The sequence below is a fragment of the Syngnathus typhle genome, linkage group LG1 (genome assembly GCF_033458585.1).
Source record: "Syngnathus typhle isolate RoL2023-S1 ecotype Sweden linkage group LG1, RoL_Styp_1.0, whole genome shotgun sequence".
NCBI lineage: Eukaryota > Metazoa > Chordata > Actinopteri > Syngnathiformes > Syngnathidae > Syngnathus > Syngnathus typhle.
The window spans coordinates 8,300,001-8,320,893 of NC_083738.1; the positions used below are offsets into that span (position 1 = coordinate 8,300,001).

At 44.6% G+C, this 20,893-nt stretch overlaps 1 protein-coding gene across 2 annotated transcripts in view; it reads right to left on the reverse strand.

Moving 5' to 3' along the window:
- Positions 1-19,916, reverse strand: part of efnb1 (ephrin-B1) — a 66,985-nt gene extending 47,069 nt beyond the window's left edge. The window contains exon 1 of one of the 2 annotated variants that reach the window (XM_061275581.1): positions 19,785-19,916. In XM_061275581.1, coding sequence (XP_061131565.1) covers positions 19,785-19,795 — 11 coding nt within the window. In that variant the 5' untranslated portion in view covers positions 19,796-19,916. Of the gene's footprint in view, positions 1-15,522; positions 16,419-19,784 lie in introns of those variants that run through there. The other variant, XM_061275574.1, reaches the window with a different exon arrangement.
- Positions 19,917-20,893: the final 977 nt, after the last annotated feature.

Consider the following 20,893-nt stretch of genomic DNA (forward strand, 5'->3'; position numbering starts at 1 on the left):
ATGAGTCTGCTCGCTGATATGTATTTTCTTCACATGGGCTAGTCGCTCATGTATTTCCCCTGCCTGTAATCTTGGGCGCCACCAATAATTCAGGCAAATGACAAACAGTGATGTTTTGTGGCATTTGAATCGTTGCTCTTGGGTGGGTTTGTTTTCCCGTCAGCATTGTTCTTAAAAGTGCCTCCGTGGGAAACTGAGAAAAGTCAAACAGCTGATGAGCTGTCACCTCATGAACTCTCTGCTCGCTTTCACACACTTGCAAGTCCGCCACGTCTGCGATCCGACACAATTTTCCCTCTCGTTCTCTTTTTTCTCCTTGCACACACACACACACACCGAGAAAATTCTAAGACTCGCTCTCTTGGCTGCTTGTCAAGCTCAAAGGCACAAAACAGGCCACAAGCTACAAAAGCTACAGTCAGCGTTATGTTTCATGGCTGCTGACTCTTGATCATATCACGTCGAGCACAAATGTCGAACGATGGCCTCGCAAGTCACTGCAAATGTGAGTGATTTCTTTCCCTTAACTTTCACTTTGCCTTAAGCGGAACAAGTGCAATGAAAGATATTTTGAACAGTCACTTCCTTGTAGTCAAACTTGCTCAATATGCATGCCCGTACCTGAGTTGCTCCGTTCGTGTCGGGACTGGTCATGCAGAGAGCATGTATGTCCTGAGGACTTACCAGGGTCATGCATGTACCCTCACACACGTCCCTGCGCGAGTAATGACTTTACAGTATGGACCCCCATGTTCTTTCCGAGTCCAACAGTGGCAAGACGAGAGAGGATGGGCCTCTAAAAGTGCAACTGACAGAGGCAATTAGAGGAGCCGGAGCCGAAACAGCAGCTTCCTGACTCACATAACACCACTGAATGGCTTTCAGATGGATTTGGTGGAATCTTGTACAAACACTGAGTCAATAATGAGGTAATGGCCGGTCATTGAGGAAGAAGCATTCACAAGTGATTTGGTTGGGGCACCCGCCGCCTGTCACCCGGCATAATGAAGGCACCGTGCCAATAGGATCCATTTCCAGGCCCGCATGCAGGTGTCCTGAGTCCTTAATACTGTCTGGATGTGAACTCACTCACTCCCTTTTCCTTGTTGCAAGCTTGCCTATGTGGGGTGGAACAGAAATTCCACTGATAAAAAAATGATAATTATGCCTCTAATGATTCAGAAAGCGATGAAATCAATGACAAATTTGTGTTCTGAGCAAACGTACAAGACACTAAATTTCTTGAGCACTTTGCTCGGGATATTTATGTCTGTTGCCGGCGCTTTCATTATCATAAAACGTGTTTAATATTTCTGAGCCGCGCGAGAGGGCGGCCACGTCACGAATGATTGAGGACGCAAGATTTAGTGGCTCTTTCCGCACGTCTCCTTGTCTTTCTCCAGCTGTGTCCGAGTACTTCAGAGCCGTCACACGCAGCCCAGTTGATGGAGCAGCGAGGAGAGGAGGGGAGGCAAGGGGAGGGGAGAGGAGGGGAGGAAGCAGTGAGGACACGGTGCCAACCAGAGAGGCCCACCGTGCCTCGGTCCCATCTCTCCAGCTGAGGGCTTTGATTCGCCTGATTGTCTCCAATATTGAGACACACAATAAACACAACACTTGGCGGACATTTGCAATTCTAATCAGTCCCTCTCAACCGGCCTGGACAACCCAGCTTCAGCCCTCTGGGATATCACTCATGTGACTGCAAAATAATGACACAATCATCGCCATGGCTACGCTCCTTTTGCATCCCACGAGTAGCCACACAGAGAGGATATTAATACGCAGGAGTTCTCTGAGGACTAAATGAATCGGCTAAGAGATTAGCTAGGCTTACAGGTTAATGAATGTGCCGTGTGGGCAAGTTCTCTTGGCTAGCATTTGGGGGGAAGTTCACACACTGCCTCCCCCTTGCCACAAATTCGCTGGCAGGTCCCCACCTGCCTGCGCAAGGCGCGCTGCAACTTGATTTCAATAAACCATTTCCTGTCAACATCAGATTCCAACTAAGTGTTTAGATTGTGGGGAAGAAAGCTGTCAACTCGTGACACTGCTATCTGATTTGAATGCGACGATGCAAGCTGTGATATGATCGTCATCTGCCGCAAGAGCCTGACTTGATCTTTGCGAAATTGTTTGTTTTTTCAGATTGGAAATCAATGCGTGCCGTTTTATCTTTTGCGAAACGGCCCTTAAAAGTCATAAAAGCCCATCTGCGGGCTTTTTACACCAATGTTTTTATCTACTTGACAACATGATGGCGATAGATGTTCACGAGTAAATGAGAGCAAAGTGACATGCAATCATACCAGTTTTAGTAGCCTGGATTTGCTTTTACAGTCACTCGGATGATGGGAAATTCAAATTTATTTCCAAAAAACAACTGGCTCGTCTTATGAAACTGCCTATTTGACTTGCAAATCATTGCGATGATTCACAACGCCGACTGTCTGCCCTCCTTTTCAAGCAAATACCTACGTGCGTGTGCGTGCACCGCCGTGGGAATGACAGCTTGTCAGTGAAAGAGACGTTATTATCTGTGTGATGTTTGTGTGAGTGGCGAGCAGGTGCGGGGTCACATCACCAGTGGCGAGCTGACACGGTGGACGGGAAACATCACTTTCTGATTTCCCTCTAGAGGGGAAACACTCTTGTCACAATGTGCAGTGCTGCTGTTCAACCTCTTCTGAAAGGTTATTTCAATATGTGCAGCGGCTAAGTGTGCGCCGCTGAGCGTGCCACCCATGATAGATAGTTATCTAAAACCCCTTTTAACAGACGCCATTTCTTTAAAACAATGTCGTGATTTTTTTTTTTTGCTTCATTCTGGCCTTGAAGAGAAGAGTAAAGTCTGGCAAACCTCTCCTTTCCCCGTCCTTAGCCTTTGACTTTTTTTCGGTGTAACAACAATACGAGGGGTTTAGTTCAGTGTCCTGCGGTCGATCTGTGAGTACGCTGATAAGGGAAGCTGATGGATAGGTTTAATCAGCCAAGCCCAGGGATCAAGAGCGTGGGACAGATCAATCAAATGCTGTGCGCTTTATAATAGAAGCGGCTTTTATCACACTGGCAGGGGTATTTGCTCGTTATTTTTGATCGTGGAAAGGAACCTATTTTGGTAGAGAGAGCAAACTATACAAAATAAAAGAAGCCTGTGTTCAAATCTTGAAGTGTGAGCCTAATGAAGCACAAGCAACTTTTCAAGCAGTGACGTAATTAAAAAAAAGAAACTATTTGAAATAAAAAAAGAATAAATTGCACTGACTACATAAAACAAATGGAGCCAAATCTGCATATGGGAGATAGCCAGCCCGTGTTCCACTAACTAGGGCACCGTTTTAATACACAGCTGCCTTGTGTGTCTTAAAACAAGTCTCTTATCAGACAATTTGAGTGACAGGTCTATTTTCTGTTTACTCTCAAGTCGTGATAGTAAAAGACAGTTACGCATGTCCTTACCCAATGCCAGATAAATGATCTTTCTCGCCTCCCTTGCCTAGAGATCTTATCCCAGCAGACATGCCTAAGTTGTCAGTAGGTTTCTAGAGGCCTTATTGAACACCTTATTGACTGATGCAATCACGCAGACACACATCATTAGGCTCATTAACAGTGAATGCGAAAGGGGAGCGACGGCCTGACTGCTATAGTCTGATAACACTCAGCGGGCCAGACGCAGGCTGTCGGTATTAAAATGAAACGTGGCTACGTGTTAATAAATAGCTTGTTTGACATGGTGCTATTCCTATTCACACCATTCATTTGCGCTACAATAGTCGGGCGGATTGCGGCCTCGTAAAGACGCTCCATGTGTTGTTTTAGGAAGCCATTACAAACTGGGTCGTCTCCATTACAAACGCTATCCGATCGCTATTACCGCCATCTGTAGCGCGCACTTAAATGTTAATCTCTGCGAGCCGACCACAGCTGACTCGTGAGCGAGCGCTCGCGTCCACGTCACCTTTCGCTACATCCAAACGTGACACGGCAGCTGTTCCGTTGTCACATTGCAGCTTTCGGGTGAACACGTTTACTTTCAGTGGAGCGGAGGGCACAATGTTGAAGAGGTCGAACCCCGACGCCCGTGCAGAGCAATCTCGCCGCCAGGAATGCTCGCTCCCTTCAAAGGCTCATCACGGGACGCACGTCTAATGCGGGGGGAAGGCCGCTTAAAGTCTCAGCCAGATATGCTGCTTTGAAGCGACTGCCGCAGTCCCTTCAAAAAAAGAGAAATCATTTCCCTTCCTGCTGCCATTTCATTGTGCAAAAGACCCACCACTCAGCTCTATTTGGTGGCCACATGTGGGCCGGCCGCCTCCACTCCAATCCCGAGCAGGGCAGCGGCAGAATATGAGAAAGTCCACAGTACATACATAGTTATGAAGTTTTCAAAAAAGATCTTAATGCACACACAAAGTCTCAAACTTGAGGTGCAGCGAATAAATGAGAAAAAGCAGCAACACGAGCCAGGCCCAGCGTGCATGAAGGGACCATCTGCAGAGAAGGGCTTTCATCTCGGAGACAGAGGAAAAGAGCACAGAAGTGATGTGGCGGTGCGGCCTGTCATGTTTCACAGTGGGAGACAGATGCACACAACAGTTAAAAGTAGTCAAAGTTTTCAGTGCAGGAGAAGATGAGACTGCAGGGAGAGCGCCGCATAATAGCCAACCTATTTGATATTAAAGTGTGCATTCTGACCACAGCTGAATCCAAGAGACAACTTCCAATATAAATCCTTCGTGCGTTTCATCTGCTGGCTGCGAAGATTGAAGACATTGTGTTTGCTTCAGCAGGCCTTTTCTGCTATTTCCAATATAGGCTCGATGAGAGGCTTCCACGGCCGTGCACATCATGGGGGAGAATAAACACCCATCTAATGGGAAGCACATGTGCAAGGGATGAAGCAGCCTCCCCTCATATGAATAGGATGAAATATAGACGTGTGCCCCACTGCGCAGCAATCACCGCTGTAGGAACTTGGCGTGGGAGGTGAGGGGGTGGAGGGCGCTATGGAGGAGGGGAAGGGGGCAGATGCCCCCCGACATGCATTCTCACTCAACACACACAGCTGCCAATATGGTCATCCTGGAGGGGATTCATGAGGAGGCCTGTGTCTGACAGTGACATCTCCATTCACTCTTGAATTCTTGATCGCGCCTCCCAACATGCGAGGACACACACTCGCACACACACACACACACAGCTAAAGGCCATGAGAGGAAGGCACAGCACAGGGGCAAAAAAAACTCAACATTTTCCCTACCGTAGGTCTCTGTGGGATTTAGCGTGGCATTATATGAAGATTAGACTTTAGAGTGCTCAGCTATCTGATGTCATTGTTGGTTTTATGTTGTCTGGAAGGTTTGTGGAACTCAGAGCTCATGGCAGGCCCTGTTCTCTATAAACAAAACGCTCCGGGTTGTCGCTGTGATTGATAGCAGGTTCCTATTGTATCTGTCTGGTATGGCTGTATTGGAAGACAAATTAGTGGGACAGAACTCACGGAAAACGTTCCACATCTGACTCCATCAATCAAGTCGGCAATCAAAATAATTCAATTAAGAGACTCAAATCCTGCTGGCTGGCGAGTCCCTCCTCCTCCACCAGGCCAGAGACAAACTCAATTTACGGACAATCCATACATGATAGCATTAACTCCACTTTAAGGCTCAAATGTTTTTCCATTACTTACATTTTCTACGTAAATATCCCGGGACATTCAAAGGAAAGAGCTGAGTTACGCTGTTTACTTTGGCAGGGAACAATTCAAGGGATAAAGTAAACAAGAAGAACTTCAATCAAGTTGCAGACAGGCAGACTGGATGGCTAAACCAATTTGCAAATTCTTATTTGCAAAACATAAGGAACTTGAGAGAAGTTTTTCATTGATCTGCTAAATGGCTGTACATCACAGATGCGTGCTTGTGGAGAGACTGAGGAGAGGAGGTTGCTGAATATGTGTGTAATTGTCTTTCTCCGCCGTTTCCGAGGCGTGAAAGGGAATGCGGCCTTGCGCTGCGGTGTCCTGGGGAGCGCCGATTGAAGCGTCACTCACAGCTGCCACGCGGGGCCCCAGCGCACAGCAAATCCCAGGACCGGCCCACGCGGGAAGAAGGGCCGGGCCCGGGCCTGGGAGCGGCGGGAGTCCCGTAGACCTTTTCTTCCAGCTCCTCACTGACACAAGGGGAAGCGGCTTCATGCTGGGAGTTTGCTTAGAAAAAGCCGAGCCAAGACTTGGCAGAATGGGTTAACTCAAACACACACACACACTCAAAGGCTTTCGGGGCTGTTGCCAGTGGGCATGGTGGAGGCGAAGGACAAATATCAACTCATCTATAAATTTGCGAAACACTTCTTGCCCCACACACATGAGACAGAAGTAAATTGTGGGAAGGGGGGGGGGGGGGGGGGGGCACAACTAAATTACCGGAGGAATGACTGTTTTTTTTTATTGTTTTTTTTGCTGGGGGCCCAGGGAGCCTAATGGTGGCAAAGTCGTGAGGATTATACACTGTGCCATTTCCATGCTCTCACTAATAGTCTCCATGTTCTGCCTCTGTATGCCGTAGATGGATTATGATGCTTTATAATTACCATGGCTGTGTGTGTTGGACAGAGGGGGGTTACTGCAGACCACCCATCTGCCATGCTGACACACTTTACTGGGGGATCCCTTGGGTAAAAGCGGGCTCCTGTACCATGCTATTCCATTACTTTATCATTCGATCATTCTATTATCTTACCACTCCATTCAATTACACTGTCACTCCATTAGTGTAGTCATAACAGTGAACAAAGAGCTCCATGATGATCATTGATGAGATGTTCAGAGCTCATTTCGTGCGGCCATGATTTATTCAGTCTTCCAGGATTTACAGCCATATCTGAAGTCATAAGTACTTTGATGCTAATTACTTTCTCTTTCTTTTCAACAGCGCACAAGTACTGAAAAAAGTTCGGAACAAAATGACCACAATCTTATGGAATACAATCAATAGAGGGGGACAGTGTAGAATTATTTTATATTTATATATACAAAGAAACAATTTACAGGTTACCATAAAAAAGTTTTTGGGTTTTGAATAATTATAGTTATCAAGATAACATTTTTAGCACCTTAACCCCTTTTTCTTTTTCTAGGTGAGAACTCCACACACGACAAGAATAAACACCAGGATGTGTGTTCTTACTATTCTTATTTTGAGTGGTGTACTGATCAAATCGCGTATCACAATACCTCCATTGGCAAATCAAGAGTCTATCCATCCATTTTCTGCTTGTCCTTTTTTGGGTCACAGGTAACTGGAGCCTAGACCAGCCGATTTCAGGCAAGTGGCAGGGTTTAAGACTGGGTCACTCTCTCACAGGGCACAAATAGATATGAATGTTAATATAAAAAATCATTTGTATCCATATTCACCCATATATAAAAATTAACATCTTCAAAATGTTTTTTGAGAAAACCCGCACAAGCACGTGAAGAACATACAAACTATGCACAGAGATGTTCTAAAAAGCGATTCAAACATGGATCGCCTGACTGTGAGGCAGTGATACAAAACACTAACTAACCAATACGGTCGCATCGAGAGGCTTATCCTCAATACCAGACGTTTGGTGTCATAAATGGAATGACCTGTGACGGGCAGCGTGATGCCACAGGACATTCAGTCTGCAAAGAAGGAGTAGTAAAAAAAGAAGTAGAAATAAGATAGGCTGGCTGTTTGCCTGTTGGGAACGACATCAGCAATGTGGCATTTCTTTACTTGGAGGGCAGTTGGGTGGGGGGGAATTATGTAAACAATCAACCGAGTGAATGTCCTTTCTGAAGTAATCCTCACTTCTGATTTACTTTCTATTTCACATCGCAAACATAGTCTGTCCCTTGTCCAATCTCAGTGTTGATCACACACACGCACGCGCACACACACACACACATCTTTTTTTAATCACTAACTTCGAACATTTTTTATTGTTGGCCGCACCTGTTTTCATAACAGATAGCTGAGAGAGGGAGAGAAAAAATCAACACACCCACACCACAAGACAATCGTCAAGATGATCTTGATAGCCACCCAATAATTGTGCCTTTGCTGACCTTGGTTAAAAAGAAAGGAATTGGGCTAAAAAACAGACAATTGTCTTCTGTCTTCAGTTAAATATATCACTGTGGTCATTTTAAGTACATTTTCTGGGAAATTCATTTTTGTTGGTTTACAGTCTCAAATGCAAATCCAAAGTACTAAAGCAGCAATACCATGTGTTTTTCAAACAAAATGAATACCATGTGTTTTTCAAACAAAATTACTAGATAGATAGATAGATAGATAGATAGATAGATAGATAGATAGATAGATAGATAGATAGATAGATAGATAGATAGATAGATAGATAGATAGATAGATAGATAGATAGATAGATAGATAGATAGATAGATAGATAGATAGATAGATAGATAGATAGATAGATAGATAGATAGATAGATAGATAGATAGATAGATAGATAGATAGATAGATAGATAGATAGATAGATAGATAGATAGATAGATAGATAGATAGATAGATAGATAGATAGATAGATAGATAGATAGATAGATAGATAGATAGATAGATAGATAGATAGATAGATAGATAGATAGATAGATAGATAGATAGATAGATAGATAGATAGATAGATAGATAGATAGATAGATAGATAGATAGATAGATAGATAGATAGATAGATAGATAGATAGATAGATAGATAGATAGATAGATAGATAGATAGATAGATAGATAGATAGATAGATAGATAGATAGATAGATAGATAGATAGATAGATAGATAGATAGATAGATAGATAGATAGATAGATAGATAGATAGATAGATGGATAGATAGAAATGGACAGACGGGCCTACAAACAGACGGACGGACAGAATGACGGACGGACGGACCGAACTTTTTGCAATGCTTTTGGTTAGTGTCGCTTTGATATTTTTGTGGTAACATCTTGATAATTCTGATAACCATGGCAAATTTCTTATATGAACTTTTGATAACATTTCATCTGTACATTAGTCACTTTTTTCAAACATGTAATCCATTTGAATCCCTTCCTAGCATAATACTGTATTTTTCCCTTTTTTCACTGTAACTTTCTCATTATTTTATATTTTGGTGTGCGTCTGGGAGAAATCTACCTTAAAAGCCTTGAGGTCAGCCGTGTAGCATCCCTTTCAATATACACTGCCTAAACTTGACAAATAACTTTGTTTCCAGAAAATAGAAAATAATTTTCCCGTGAGAGTGACACTTTTCTGAGAAGAGCCATATAAGTTAGCTTTTGGAAAACAAATTGTCCTTCCAATGCTTCCTTGCTGGACGCTGTAATTCCCCTTCCCCCGAGTCCAAGCACAGTGAATAGCAGCGTCCCCACCAAAGTCTTTGCGGTGCCGCTAACCAGAGGAAAACACATCCGTCCCCGCCTCCGTGCCAATCACGAGTCATGACGTCCTATTGGACGTGCAGCGCGGCCGGCTGTGAAGGTTGCCGGTCTTCCTGCCCTGCAGTTTGGGGCGGCTTCTGATGAGGTCGGCCTCAGCTGCACAGCGAGAGAGCCGATGAAGTCAGTCCGAATGAGGAGGTTACGAGTTCTCCGGCGGGAGCCGCAAGGGTAATGGTTTTAGAGATGGCTGTCACACAGATCCGTTCCACTGTCCAACACCGGCGCTGATCTCCAGCGATCCAAAGCTGCTCGCTTTTCAATCCCTCAACTTCTCTCCCCGTGTCCCCCTGCTTCTTTATTCCCTCGCCTTCCACCTCGCGCTGACACATGGAAGTAATCTGGGAGCTGTACGCTGGTCTGAAAGGATGTGTGGTTGAGCCCAGGGCTGTGTTTCAACGCTCTATATTAGCTTCCTTTCCTCTGCTGCTTAATCCCCTTCATTTTCATCTGCTCTTGTGTAAAAGAACTCAAATGGCCAAACAAAGGCCGACTTTGCGCATTCAACTTTCTCCCTACTTCCTGAAACCCGGCATACCAACATTTTCAATTAATTCGGTCGAGGAGGCAAGTAGAAAATATTCAAGGAAGATTTTCCCGTGGCCGTACAGGCGCTTTCCATTGCCGAGACTGACGAGAACTTCCTCCCACTCCCCGCCAGGCCAGGTTTCTGTCTAATGAAGGCCGCTCGCTAACAGCCTGTAAGGCAGCCACTGTCGAGCCACTCCGCACTCTTCCTCAACACTTTCACAGGGGAGCACTGGCACACTCCTCACACTTCCTTAATGTTCCACTGCGGCCGAACAAAGAACAATAGCGCGGCGACATTCTCAAGCACTCGTTTGCCGCCTGCCATAAGCTTACACTTGCCCCTTTCACATGCAGCCTTCGTGTTTTTTAGCAAGAGTGTGAACTTGCACAGTGGCAGAAATTGTACTGATTTTACTCGTTCCAAGTGGTCCTCGCAGTGCAGTAAAACCAAATTGGCAGTTTTTTTTATGGTAATTATACCTTCTCAATAATGTGCAGGATTGTAAAGTGTTGAGGTGTCGTTTTATGTGCGAAATTCAACAGTCAACCGAGAAGTCGACACACTTGGAGTTTTTATAATGGTCATTTGGAGGACTCAAAATTGTCATAAGGTTTTGGGTGTTATTAATGGGTTCCTAAAGTTTAAATCATTTGTTGATTTAAATTTAACTGCAAGAAAAATCACCACTGTCACCAAACTGACAATAATAACAAGAATAGGATTTGTTTTCCCAATAAACAACTAAATGCACAATAGATATTTATGACATGATTACCTTACAAGTTAGTGTACACACTTATTAAAGAACTAGAACTATTTAAATGAATTCATGTTTAATTGTTGTATCTCTTTTTTAATTCTTTGATGTGGAATTGTGTTAAAGGCTTAAGAATATATCCCTAAAATGTATGTAATAATTCCAGTAGTATACATACACTACATTTGCTCCCCATTCCTAATTTTTATTAACATGGCCACAGTATCATCTTTCTAATGCCGCAATTCGTTAAAAAAAAAAAAAAAGATTGGCAACACACAGTCAAGGAATAAGTTAAAAGTAGTGTCACCCAGTCTAGGCAGTAAAGTACAACCATTTTTTTTTAGTTTGAGGGAAAAAAAATAATTATCAAAATTATGAATGACTTCAGTATTGGCAGCTGATCATTTCAATTAATGTTCTGTCCATCAAGTAACTGATATGAGATGAATCAGGGCAGCGGAGGCCTGTCTTTCCGAGTCATTTATTACATTCAGCTGTTGTTCCAGTTGTGAATCAGTCCTATAATATGTCTTCAAAGAAAACCAACTGTAGCTCATGTCATGTCGGCCGGCCGGGCGTGCGGGAACACATGGACTACGCACAGAGGATAAGCGGGGAAAAACAACTTAAATGATTTGCGAATGCAACTCGTGTCACAGAACAGAACTGAGCTGGGAATGTGCAATTGCCTGAATAAAGCAAAATGATTCATCAATAGCACAGAAAATCAGTATGATCAGTTTTCAGTGACGCGGCAGCCAAACCACCAGCGGATAAAGTGACTCCATCTGGATTGAAACCATGAGGGAAAAGAAAACATTTTTTTCCCGAAATATCCCAAGGAGCTGCTACTCCTTTTCTGGACCCAGGTGTGTGTGTCGTTACGCGGCCCTGAAACAACAGACATGTCGACACAGAAGTGCAGGCACATAAAAGCAAACGCAGCTGTCGTCGTATTGAGACACGGGTTGCCTTTGCAGCACTTTGCGCCAGTTGCTTTGCAAAAGTATTTCTTATTGGTTGGAGCCGCCCGGCAGCTCTCGGAATGGCGCTCGGGCTCTAAGTCCTCCTCTGCATGTAATGAGATCTCTATCAGAGGGAAACACAATTCCCAGTTTTAAGAGTGAACGGGGCACTAAGGTGCATATCGCAGGGATAAAGGGGGGCAAGCAGGCCTCTGACCCTCTCAGCAGTGACCCGCACAGCAGTCAGCAGCAAAGAGGAGCTCTCCGTGCGATCAACCAAATCCTCCTGCTGGGCTTGGGCTCTTTCTGCTTCTTGTTCAACAGGTTATGGCGGTATTCGGGTTTAGCGAGCAAGTTTTTCGTTTTAAGCTCCTCCTGAAATTGTGTTTTGAATGCCGGCACAGATCAGTCTTTTGAATATTGATTAGAAGTCAAGAATTTGCCGGCGTGCCTTCAAACAGCGTGCCTTGACAAGAGCTTGATAAGAAAATAAAAACAAAGATAAGACAGATAGGTTCTTTTGGACTAATTGCTCATTGTAAAAACATTTTCCCCTTTACCTTATCAAGCTAATTAGAGAAGAACAACTTGAACTTTAAATAGAACGGTAATCTGAAAGAAGAAAGCAATTTCATCACCCTTTTTACTTTCAACTTGCAACTCCTATCAAGGGGCTATTTTCTCCTTTAATAAGATATTAAAGACCAGTGCTAATCAAATCCACATTAGTCTTGAAATTTAGTGAAGCATTAAGCATGCACTAAACCACAGCAGTCAACTGTTAAAGTGAGTCAGCCAGCTAAAACCAATTGACAGCAGCATTACAAAGAGCGACATAGCGAGAGGCTAGTGTTGACCTTTCTCAACACAAAAACCCTCTTATGCTATTTTTTTTTTTTGTATTTTGTGGCCTGCAAATGCAAGTCAGAGGCCAAGAAAATGTGTTTCCAAGCCTCAGCAAAATGCGAGTTCAACATCAGTGCACCAGACTGTCGGCCAGCCTGCAGTCGTTGTCTTGCCTTATTATTTCAAAGGTGTGCAAGAAAGTTTCCCAGCCTTTCCCATCATGCTGTTTGCCTCCTGAGCTACGGCAAACAGGCCGCCATGACTGCGGGTCATGAGGTAAATATTAGCTTGCCAGGGTTGGACTAGAGGACGTGCGGGAGCCACTCGCAGCAACCTTGTCAGATTATCATGAAATTGGCATCGCTGCAGTATTCCTGTGTGTGTGTGTGCGTGTGTGTGTGTGTGTGTGTGTGCACGCGTGTGTGTGTGTGTGTGTGTGTGCGTGTGTGTGTTGCTGTACGGGTTTCAGCCATAGCGAGAGGACGTGATCAGTCATAAGAAAGTGACATTTTCTAGAGTAATCCCACTCAGCTAAATGAGAGCTAATCCGATTTGCTCTGATAAAATGTTACTTTTTTTTTTTTTACCAGCCAAGATGCTGAAGCATCCAAGCTCCTGCACTGCTTCTCCTCCACTATCTCAATTATCTATACTGAAGTAGGAATGGCCATTTTAGAAAATGTCCTTCAATAACTATGAGGGGAAATAAATGATCAATTAACCATTAATTGTTTTCTCGTCAACAGTTTGTCGTTATTAATGATGGTATTAGGAATTCATACTGAACGTTGTGAACTCCTGTAAAAATGCCAGAGTTGAAATAATGCCGCACAGAGGAGACTATCAACAGCACCCCTGCTGGCTTGGACCAAAGAGCGCATTTCATTTGGCCTCAGTTTCAGTGATGAATTCACAAACAATTCCATAGAATCAATAGAATTTCTAATGATCAGTTAATGGATTACCGTCTCAAGCCTGGAGTAAAAGTTTGTTTGACTCTTTCCCACAATGCACTTTTGTCATAATGTATGTTTGCTGTTCAAACACACTGAAAAGAAATTAATTAGGTAGACTTGCAATTATTGATAAGACAGGCGCCAGAGTTCTAACACATTAAAATCTATAACTAATGGAGCACCAGCAGCGACGTGAACATAAATGCAGACACACACACCTAAATAAAAATAACAGGGCCAGCCCTTCTGCTTTCCTATACTTAGGCTCATAACTCATGGCCTGCGGGGAGGTGCTGGTATTGTGTTATTTGGTGTGTATATGTGGTACAGTGTGCAAGCAGAGGGCTGCATTAATTTATTAGCCCAGACAGCAGTTTTCCCCAAACTGGGACCGGAAAGTAGGACATCATAAATCGAGATAAGTCACCTTATAGTGTACTGTACTGTACATCGCTGCGTTATCATAGCGGAGCGATATAGGCCCCGACTCGGACGGATTTACTTGAAAAAAAAAAAAAAAAAAACAATGCTGATTGCTGTACAAGTATTCTTTTTTTTATTGCCCGTCAGACAGCGCTGCTGACGGATACGTTTCAGAAGAAAAACAGGTTTGTCTGTTGTTATTGCCAAGCCTGCAAACGGCAAGATAATTGTCTATTGTTTTCAAAGCACACAGCAGCGGGATAATTAGATTGGGGGCGAACACTTTGCCGAGCGCCTTATTGTTCCACTGTGAACTTTATGAAATATTCGGTCAGCGGGGGGAATTGAAGTAGAGCGGAGTGGGGAAACAGATGGAAGAATAATCTTTGACTCCCTAAAGCAGCGTGGCAACTTTTGAAGAAAATCCCTTCAGGTGACATCAACAATAAATCAATAAATGTAATAAATGTCACATTGTTCTTTATTTGTCTAGACCCCGCCGAGGGTGTTTAAATGAGTTTAACTTCAGTATCTGATTATTGCTTCTGAAGGCAACCAGGGCTGACGAGCGGGTCACCGTGTGGCCTTTAGGCTCCGACTCAGACTTCACGCACATTCTCTCTACGTTCTGTACAAATATAAATACACCAATGAGCACAACTAATATTCCTACCCACTGGCTGCACAACAAGCTCCTATGACATGTGACATTTCGGGGATAAATCAATTCTGGCCTCGCTTGCTGCTGAAGGTCAGCTCTCTAGCACATAAAGGCTATTTTTGTTTTTTGTTTCTTTTTACTCAATTTTCCCACAAGGCGTGTGCGATTCAACACCACGCAAACACGGGAGTTGACTCTGAGTGGGTGATAATTGCTACCAGAAAGTATTTTATTAAAAGCCGTCTGGGCTTGCACTGCTGTGTTTTGATGAGAAAAATAGGATCTTTTCCCAGCAGCTTGCATCAGAGAACCGAACCCCTGATTTCCCTGAGTTGATGAACGGAACTTCAAATTGGATCCAAGTGCAATTCAGCTCCCAAGTGTTTAAAACACTTATTATTCCCCTGCTATCCGAAAGCACTGCTTCGCACATTTCCACGGGTCGGCGTTGGAAGGGTGCAAATCTGCCCTCCAATGAGCCAGTGTTCAGAACACCTGGACCAAACTTGATTCATTTCGCTGGCTTACACCTTTCCACTTGTAATCTACTAGATCCTGCTGATTACAACAATTAGGTGAAATGAGTGGAAAATTCTAAGAACTCCCACATAGCCGTGATTAGAGCAAAAATGTTCTTATTAATGTGCCGTATAAAGGTGCATGTTACAATTTGTGATAATGAAGCATTTATCATGGCGCCTGTAGAGAAGTTTTGTTTATAGTGTGCACGCCTGTGGTTGAAATTAATCAACACAAAAAAAACACAAAATTTTAGTTTAGCTGTGAATAATTGCCATATTTCACAGAACATTTAAAACAGGACTGCGCCCTGGCAAGTTTTCTTCCATTACGCACGCACCCGATGAGTCAAAAAATAAATGAAACAAGAGACTTACTTGGGATTTTGCGAGCTCCAAACGATGCTCTCCAGGGATTTGGCTGAAAGTAGCACCGTTCTACACGTCAAGATAAAGATCCAGAGGTAATACTTCCAACAAGCCAGTAGTGCCATGCTGATAAATGTACACGCACGCACGCACACACAGAGTGGGAGCCGAGAAGGTTGGGACGCAAAGCCCAGCACGGCAGCGCGGAGTCGGACAGCCTTTATGAGAGTGTGGGCCGGTGAGAAGGTGAGCGTCAGTCAGTCGGGAGCATGTGAGCTCGCGATTACAGTCATGTCCTTGTGGCCAACTTCGTGAGCTCTAGTCCGGGCCCAGTGTCCTTGACTGAACCCTCGCTTTCGGTGCACGACAAGTGTCCTGGACGGCCTGTGGCTGCTGGTGCACGAGCGGCGACCTTCTGGTCAAGAGAATTAAACTAGAAAAAATTGTAGCTTTTAAAGGCTAGGGACGCACAGCGAGACAGCGTTGTCAAATCTCGCTCTTTGTCGGTCTACTGGTACCTGTCGCTGCCTCCACATCCATCCATCAGTCACAAGTCCAGTTGGGGGTCCAAAAGCTCCAAGACATTCCAGGGTGCTTTGTCACTCCCCGCTATTCTTATTGGGAATGAAGTGAGTTTCTATTGTAAATACCCCTCCGGTCTCCAGGGGCTGCTCGGCGTGCGTCCCCGCCGGGTATGTGCTCCGACTCGGACGCGCTCCTTGGCCAGAAATAAAAAATGATAATAACAATAACAAAGCACTCGTGCGGGTGGATAAAACCAAACAAGGTGAAGTCAGCTTGCTCAGTGATTCACAATCCAAGCGCTTTCTTGCATGCCGGTGTATTTCTTTGGCCGTGTCCAAATCGCACTCTCTTCAGCGGCTCCAGCCTGACTGTAACCCGATCTGAAGAAGCTGGGCTTTGGGGACCGCCCATCACGCGCGTATCAGCCAATCACATCGCTCCGTTTCAATTCGCAAGCAGGAAGCGATGGCATTTGTTGGGGTGGGGTGGGTGAAGGGGCGCAGAGGGGCGAACCAGTATCGGGCTTTGCTCCACACACCCACGCCACCTCATCGACCCAAATTCATTTGGACTTTGCGATGACTTTTTGTCATAGCGAAACTTCATACAAAACTGTATGACATCCTGGTGGACTTTAAACTCTCGCCCCTATAAATTCAAACTTGCCGGAATGGCCCTTTAACACTCGCCCATAAACATATTTCCAATATTGACGCTGAAATAAATCTAAGTGAGCGACTATCATTTCTACGTAAACAAAACGTCTAAATTTGTAACACTTGAAGTGTTTCAAATGTTCCGAAGCGACTGTATAGGATTACAGTGGCAGTTATTCTGGTCCTGTCTTTCCCCTCTTTGAAGGGAATGGTGATTAATGGCCTCTTTGGATCTCTTTCGAGTTGTCCCCTTTCGGAATAATGAACTGCATGAGAACTTATCCTCCAGTGTTTAAAAACAATAGCAGGCCGGTAGCCTATAGTCACTGCAGGCCATTCATTCACTGAGGAAGAAATGCTTGACACATAATTGATCATGTCCATGTCTGTGCCCCCTTTGTGAGTGTGCCGTGTGTGTTTAGTTTGGAAGACGCAAGGAGAGCGTTTCTCCTCACTTTTGACCGGGTTTGGTCAAGCAATGCTGCCCCCTAACGGCGGTGATGGTTGGTAAGAATGTGAAGCGAGCATGCGGCTGTTGAGCAGCGCCTTCCAAAATTTCATTGAGCCGAGGCCCATACGAGAAGAGAAGTTACACACAACCCACCCCTCAAAAAAAAAAACCTCACAAAAAACGGGTACTCTTAAGCACCTCAGTACTGAAAGAGCATTTAATTGTTCTGCTTGGACATTGTTGGCTGGGAACAACGATACACTCAATGCGGCTGATAGTTTTTAAAACTACGAGTGATACAATGTCTGCCACACTGCAAAAAACGGTTTTTTTCTCAAACGTGCTTTCACAATTGTGTGACCTCTATCAAGTAGTCTGTTTATTTGTTGAAGCGGGACAACACAAGACCACAGAATAGACCACTGTTTTCACTGAACAACTTGGCATGGACAGAGGAACAACCCATTCGATTTTGATCCATGGATCCAAGGAATTACTTTTTTTTGTAAACAGAAAGATAATTCAATTTGTATATTTTCATTTATTTCTGAATGAAATAAGCATGGGTCTTAAACAGGACACGCACATGCTGGTCGGTATGAGGGTGAGGAGGATTAAGTCAGCAAATGGCTGATCATATACAGGCCGCTAAGAGCTTGTCCTGATTTATTACCCCCATTTTTCCTCCCTGATCTGTTGAGAAAACAGTCTGAGCCAATAATCGTAAATGTTGGACATGTCCAATATTTCTGCTCCGAAATCCGTATGTGTGGTCAACACCTGGCACTCCGTAACTGTGAGTCTTTGCGTCTTTGCCATTGGGAAGTGACCTGAAGGTCGTGCTGTTACAGGACACAAATAGAGAAGTTGCTCATTCATTCAAGATATACCAGTGGAACTAAATTAGAAGTGAAATGTTCCTACTGGCTTCCAGTTCTGAATGACAATTCTGCACACTGCATCGAGCAGTATGCATTCTTATCCAGCCAAATGCTACAAAACGCTATGAATGAATAATGCCCCTAAACATACTGCCATAGCAAGTCAAGACTTTAATGACCCAAAAAATGAAATCTGGTTTGTTTTTTTAATGTAGTGAAAATAAAAAGCGACATTATCCAAATAGCTCAGAAACTAATTACATCGGCCCCTAAAGACATTGACGTTTGGGCTTAACCTGATACCACTGCTGCGCAGAGCCTCAGATTGTCACCTGATCTTGTCGAAAGCAGCCTGCATCGAAGAGCTTGAGGTCTACCACAGCCGGTGGTAGCAGTCCAATAGGAATGGGACTCCAAGGCGTTAATAGTCGACATCTTGCACGACCATGATCAGGCTACATACTAGCTCGGGATCAAAAGCCATTTATTTGCCAAGGGCAATATTGCTGTGCGAAGCAATCAAAATGAATGTTGAGCGTTTACCATGACGCGTGGCACTGGAACAAGAACAACAAGTCGCTGTATCTATTTCTCGGGGATTATGGAAAGAATGTGAAAGATCTGGAGAAAAACACAACGGCTTAACAAAGAACGATGTGCTTATAAGGGAAGAAGGAGTGCTGAACGATGCTTTCAGGTCCCGACACACCGTGGCCCACGCACACACACAGAAGAGACTGTCGTCTAAGAAATGGTGGCATTTCCCTGTAATGAGGTCATCATGTTAATGTGTATACTTGCCAGTGATTAGTGCTTCTATTAATAGCCACAGAATTAACTTAGGAGCCGCCGCAACAAATACACATGAATTTAATCGTGTGTCGAAAATGTGTTTCCATTATTCTAATAACGGTTACTCAAGCAGCATAAATCTAAATGAAAGCAGAGCAGTTTTCTTTGACTCTTTTGTTTCCCCTTAGATCAGTGCTTCTCAATTATTTTCTGTTACGCCCCCCCCTAGCAAGAAGAAAACTATTCGCGCCCCCCCTCCCCACCGTGACTATCCTAACTTGTCTTGTAAGTCGTAAAATGTTGCACTGTCGCAAACGTGACAGAAGTAACAATGAGAGCGCCACTGCCCCCTGCTGTAGTAAACGCGCAATTACACTTTATTCTAGTACTGCCAAAAAAAAAGCCTGTTCCCCAGGGTCACACGCGCCCCCCCAGGAATAGCACCGCGCCCCCCAAGGGGGGCGCGCCCCACTATTTGAGAAGCACTGCCTTAGATGAACCCTCACTACCAAAGGCTAAAGTCCCTGTCCAATCTGATATTTGCAGTAAACAAACACAGAAAGCATGACATCATTCCTGGATAAGGCAGCCTTCCGGTAGTCAGGCCAGCAACCTCAAAGTGAAAATAAATCACAGTTTAAGTAGCTTTCTCTTGCTTTTAATCTTCCCTTAATGAAGTCTGGCACATTTCTCCCCGGTGCGGCTCCGTGACACCGCCGTGATCTACGGGCCGTGCTCGGAGCGTGCCGGACCGTAGCCTCTCCGTTAACCGTGCCTTTTTATCGGGCCACGTGGATGCGGCTATGAGCCGAGCCCGTCGGCATGCACGGGGTCAAGTGGTTAACCCTCGTTATCTGAGAGAGGACGAGGAACATGCGACGCTGACGTTCCAGCTGTAATCAATACCCAGCGGCCATTAACGACCAAGACAACCCATAGAATCCTGGAAAAAAAACACACACTTACCCGTTTGCCATCCGTCTCACGCAGAGTTAAGTGTCCTCTATTATCGTGCCGGATACACACGGCCATAAACAACACAGATTCTCTCCAAACAGCGAGTCATTGAAAGAGTGGGAAAACTCGGTTCATGTAAACGGGCTATTCTGGGCGCTGTCGCACGAGTTGTTTCATTCCGCTTTGATTCTACTGGAATACCAGTAAGGCCAAACAAAACAGCCGGGCCCATCCGCAGACGTACATTTCCTGTTTGTGCAGCGCTTGATTGCCGGCCAGACATCTTCCTCCTCGCTCGATGGCTCACTTCCTTCTCCATCTTTCCCATCCATCATCTCATGACTGACGGTGAAGTGCTGATTACAGACAAATAATCATCTCTGATAAACAGATGCTGGTTGGAACATCCCGGCAGGAGATGGAAGCATCGCTCCCCCTTCCTCCTATCCCTCCTCTGTCACATCGCTAATAAGATCTGATGGCAAGCCCAGACAATAGACGTTTTCTGTGTAACCATTTTTGTCGACATATAAACACACGGCGGCGGCTCTTGATAGCAATCCTAATTAGTGGATGGCTGTGATCCTTTAATCTTAACTCACCACAGCTCCTGCCGTTACAGCTTTTTAAAGAGCTCAAATGAGATTTCAAGAGGAGAAATTGTCCTTTTGAAGTTCAATATCGCAAATTTGACGAAGGAAGAGAGCTGGCGAAGGCACGCGCTGGCAGACACACGCACTTTTATTAACTGTGTGATTATTTGTACGCGTGAAACTGCATTTTGCCGGTCTGCGGCCTGGAGGGCTTGGGGAAGAGCAAAGTTGATGGAGAGTATATGCCAAATTCTTGCCCGGGGGGGGGATGTTCTGTCCATTCTAATAGAATTACAAGCTTCTGAGAGATGCATCATTTCTCCGGGGCTACTTGTCTGTCAAACATTAGGTCACACTCAGCGCCAAAACGAGTGGGAGAGCATCCACAGAAGAAGGGGATAGAAGGGGGCTGAGGGCAACGAGAGAAAAAAAACGTCTGGAGAGGTGCCTCGCTCCCTGCCGAGAAAAGAAGGCAACAAAAGTGAGAAAAGGGGGTGAGGTTGGAATGAGAGAAAGCGGCAGGGA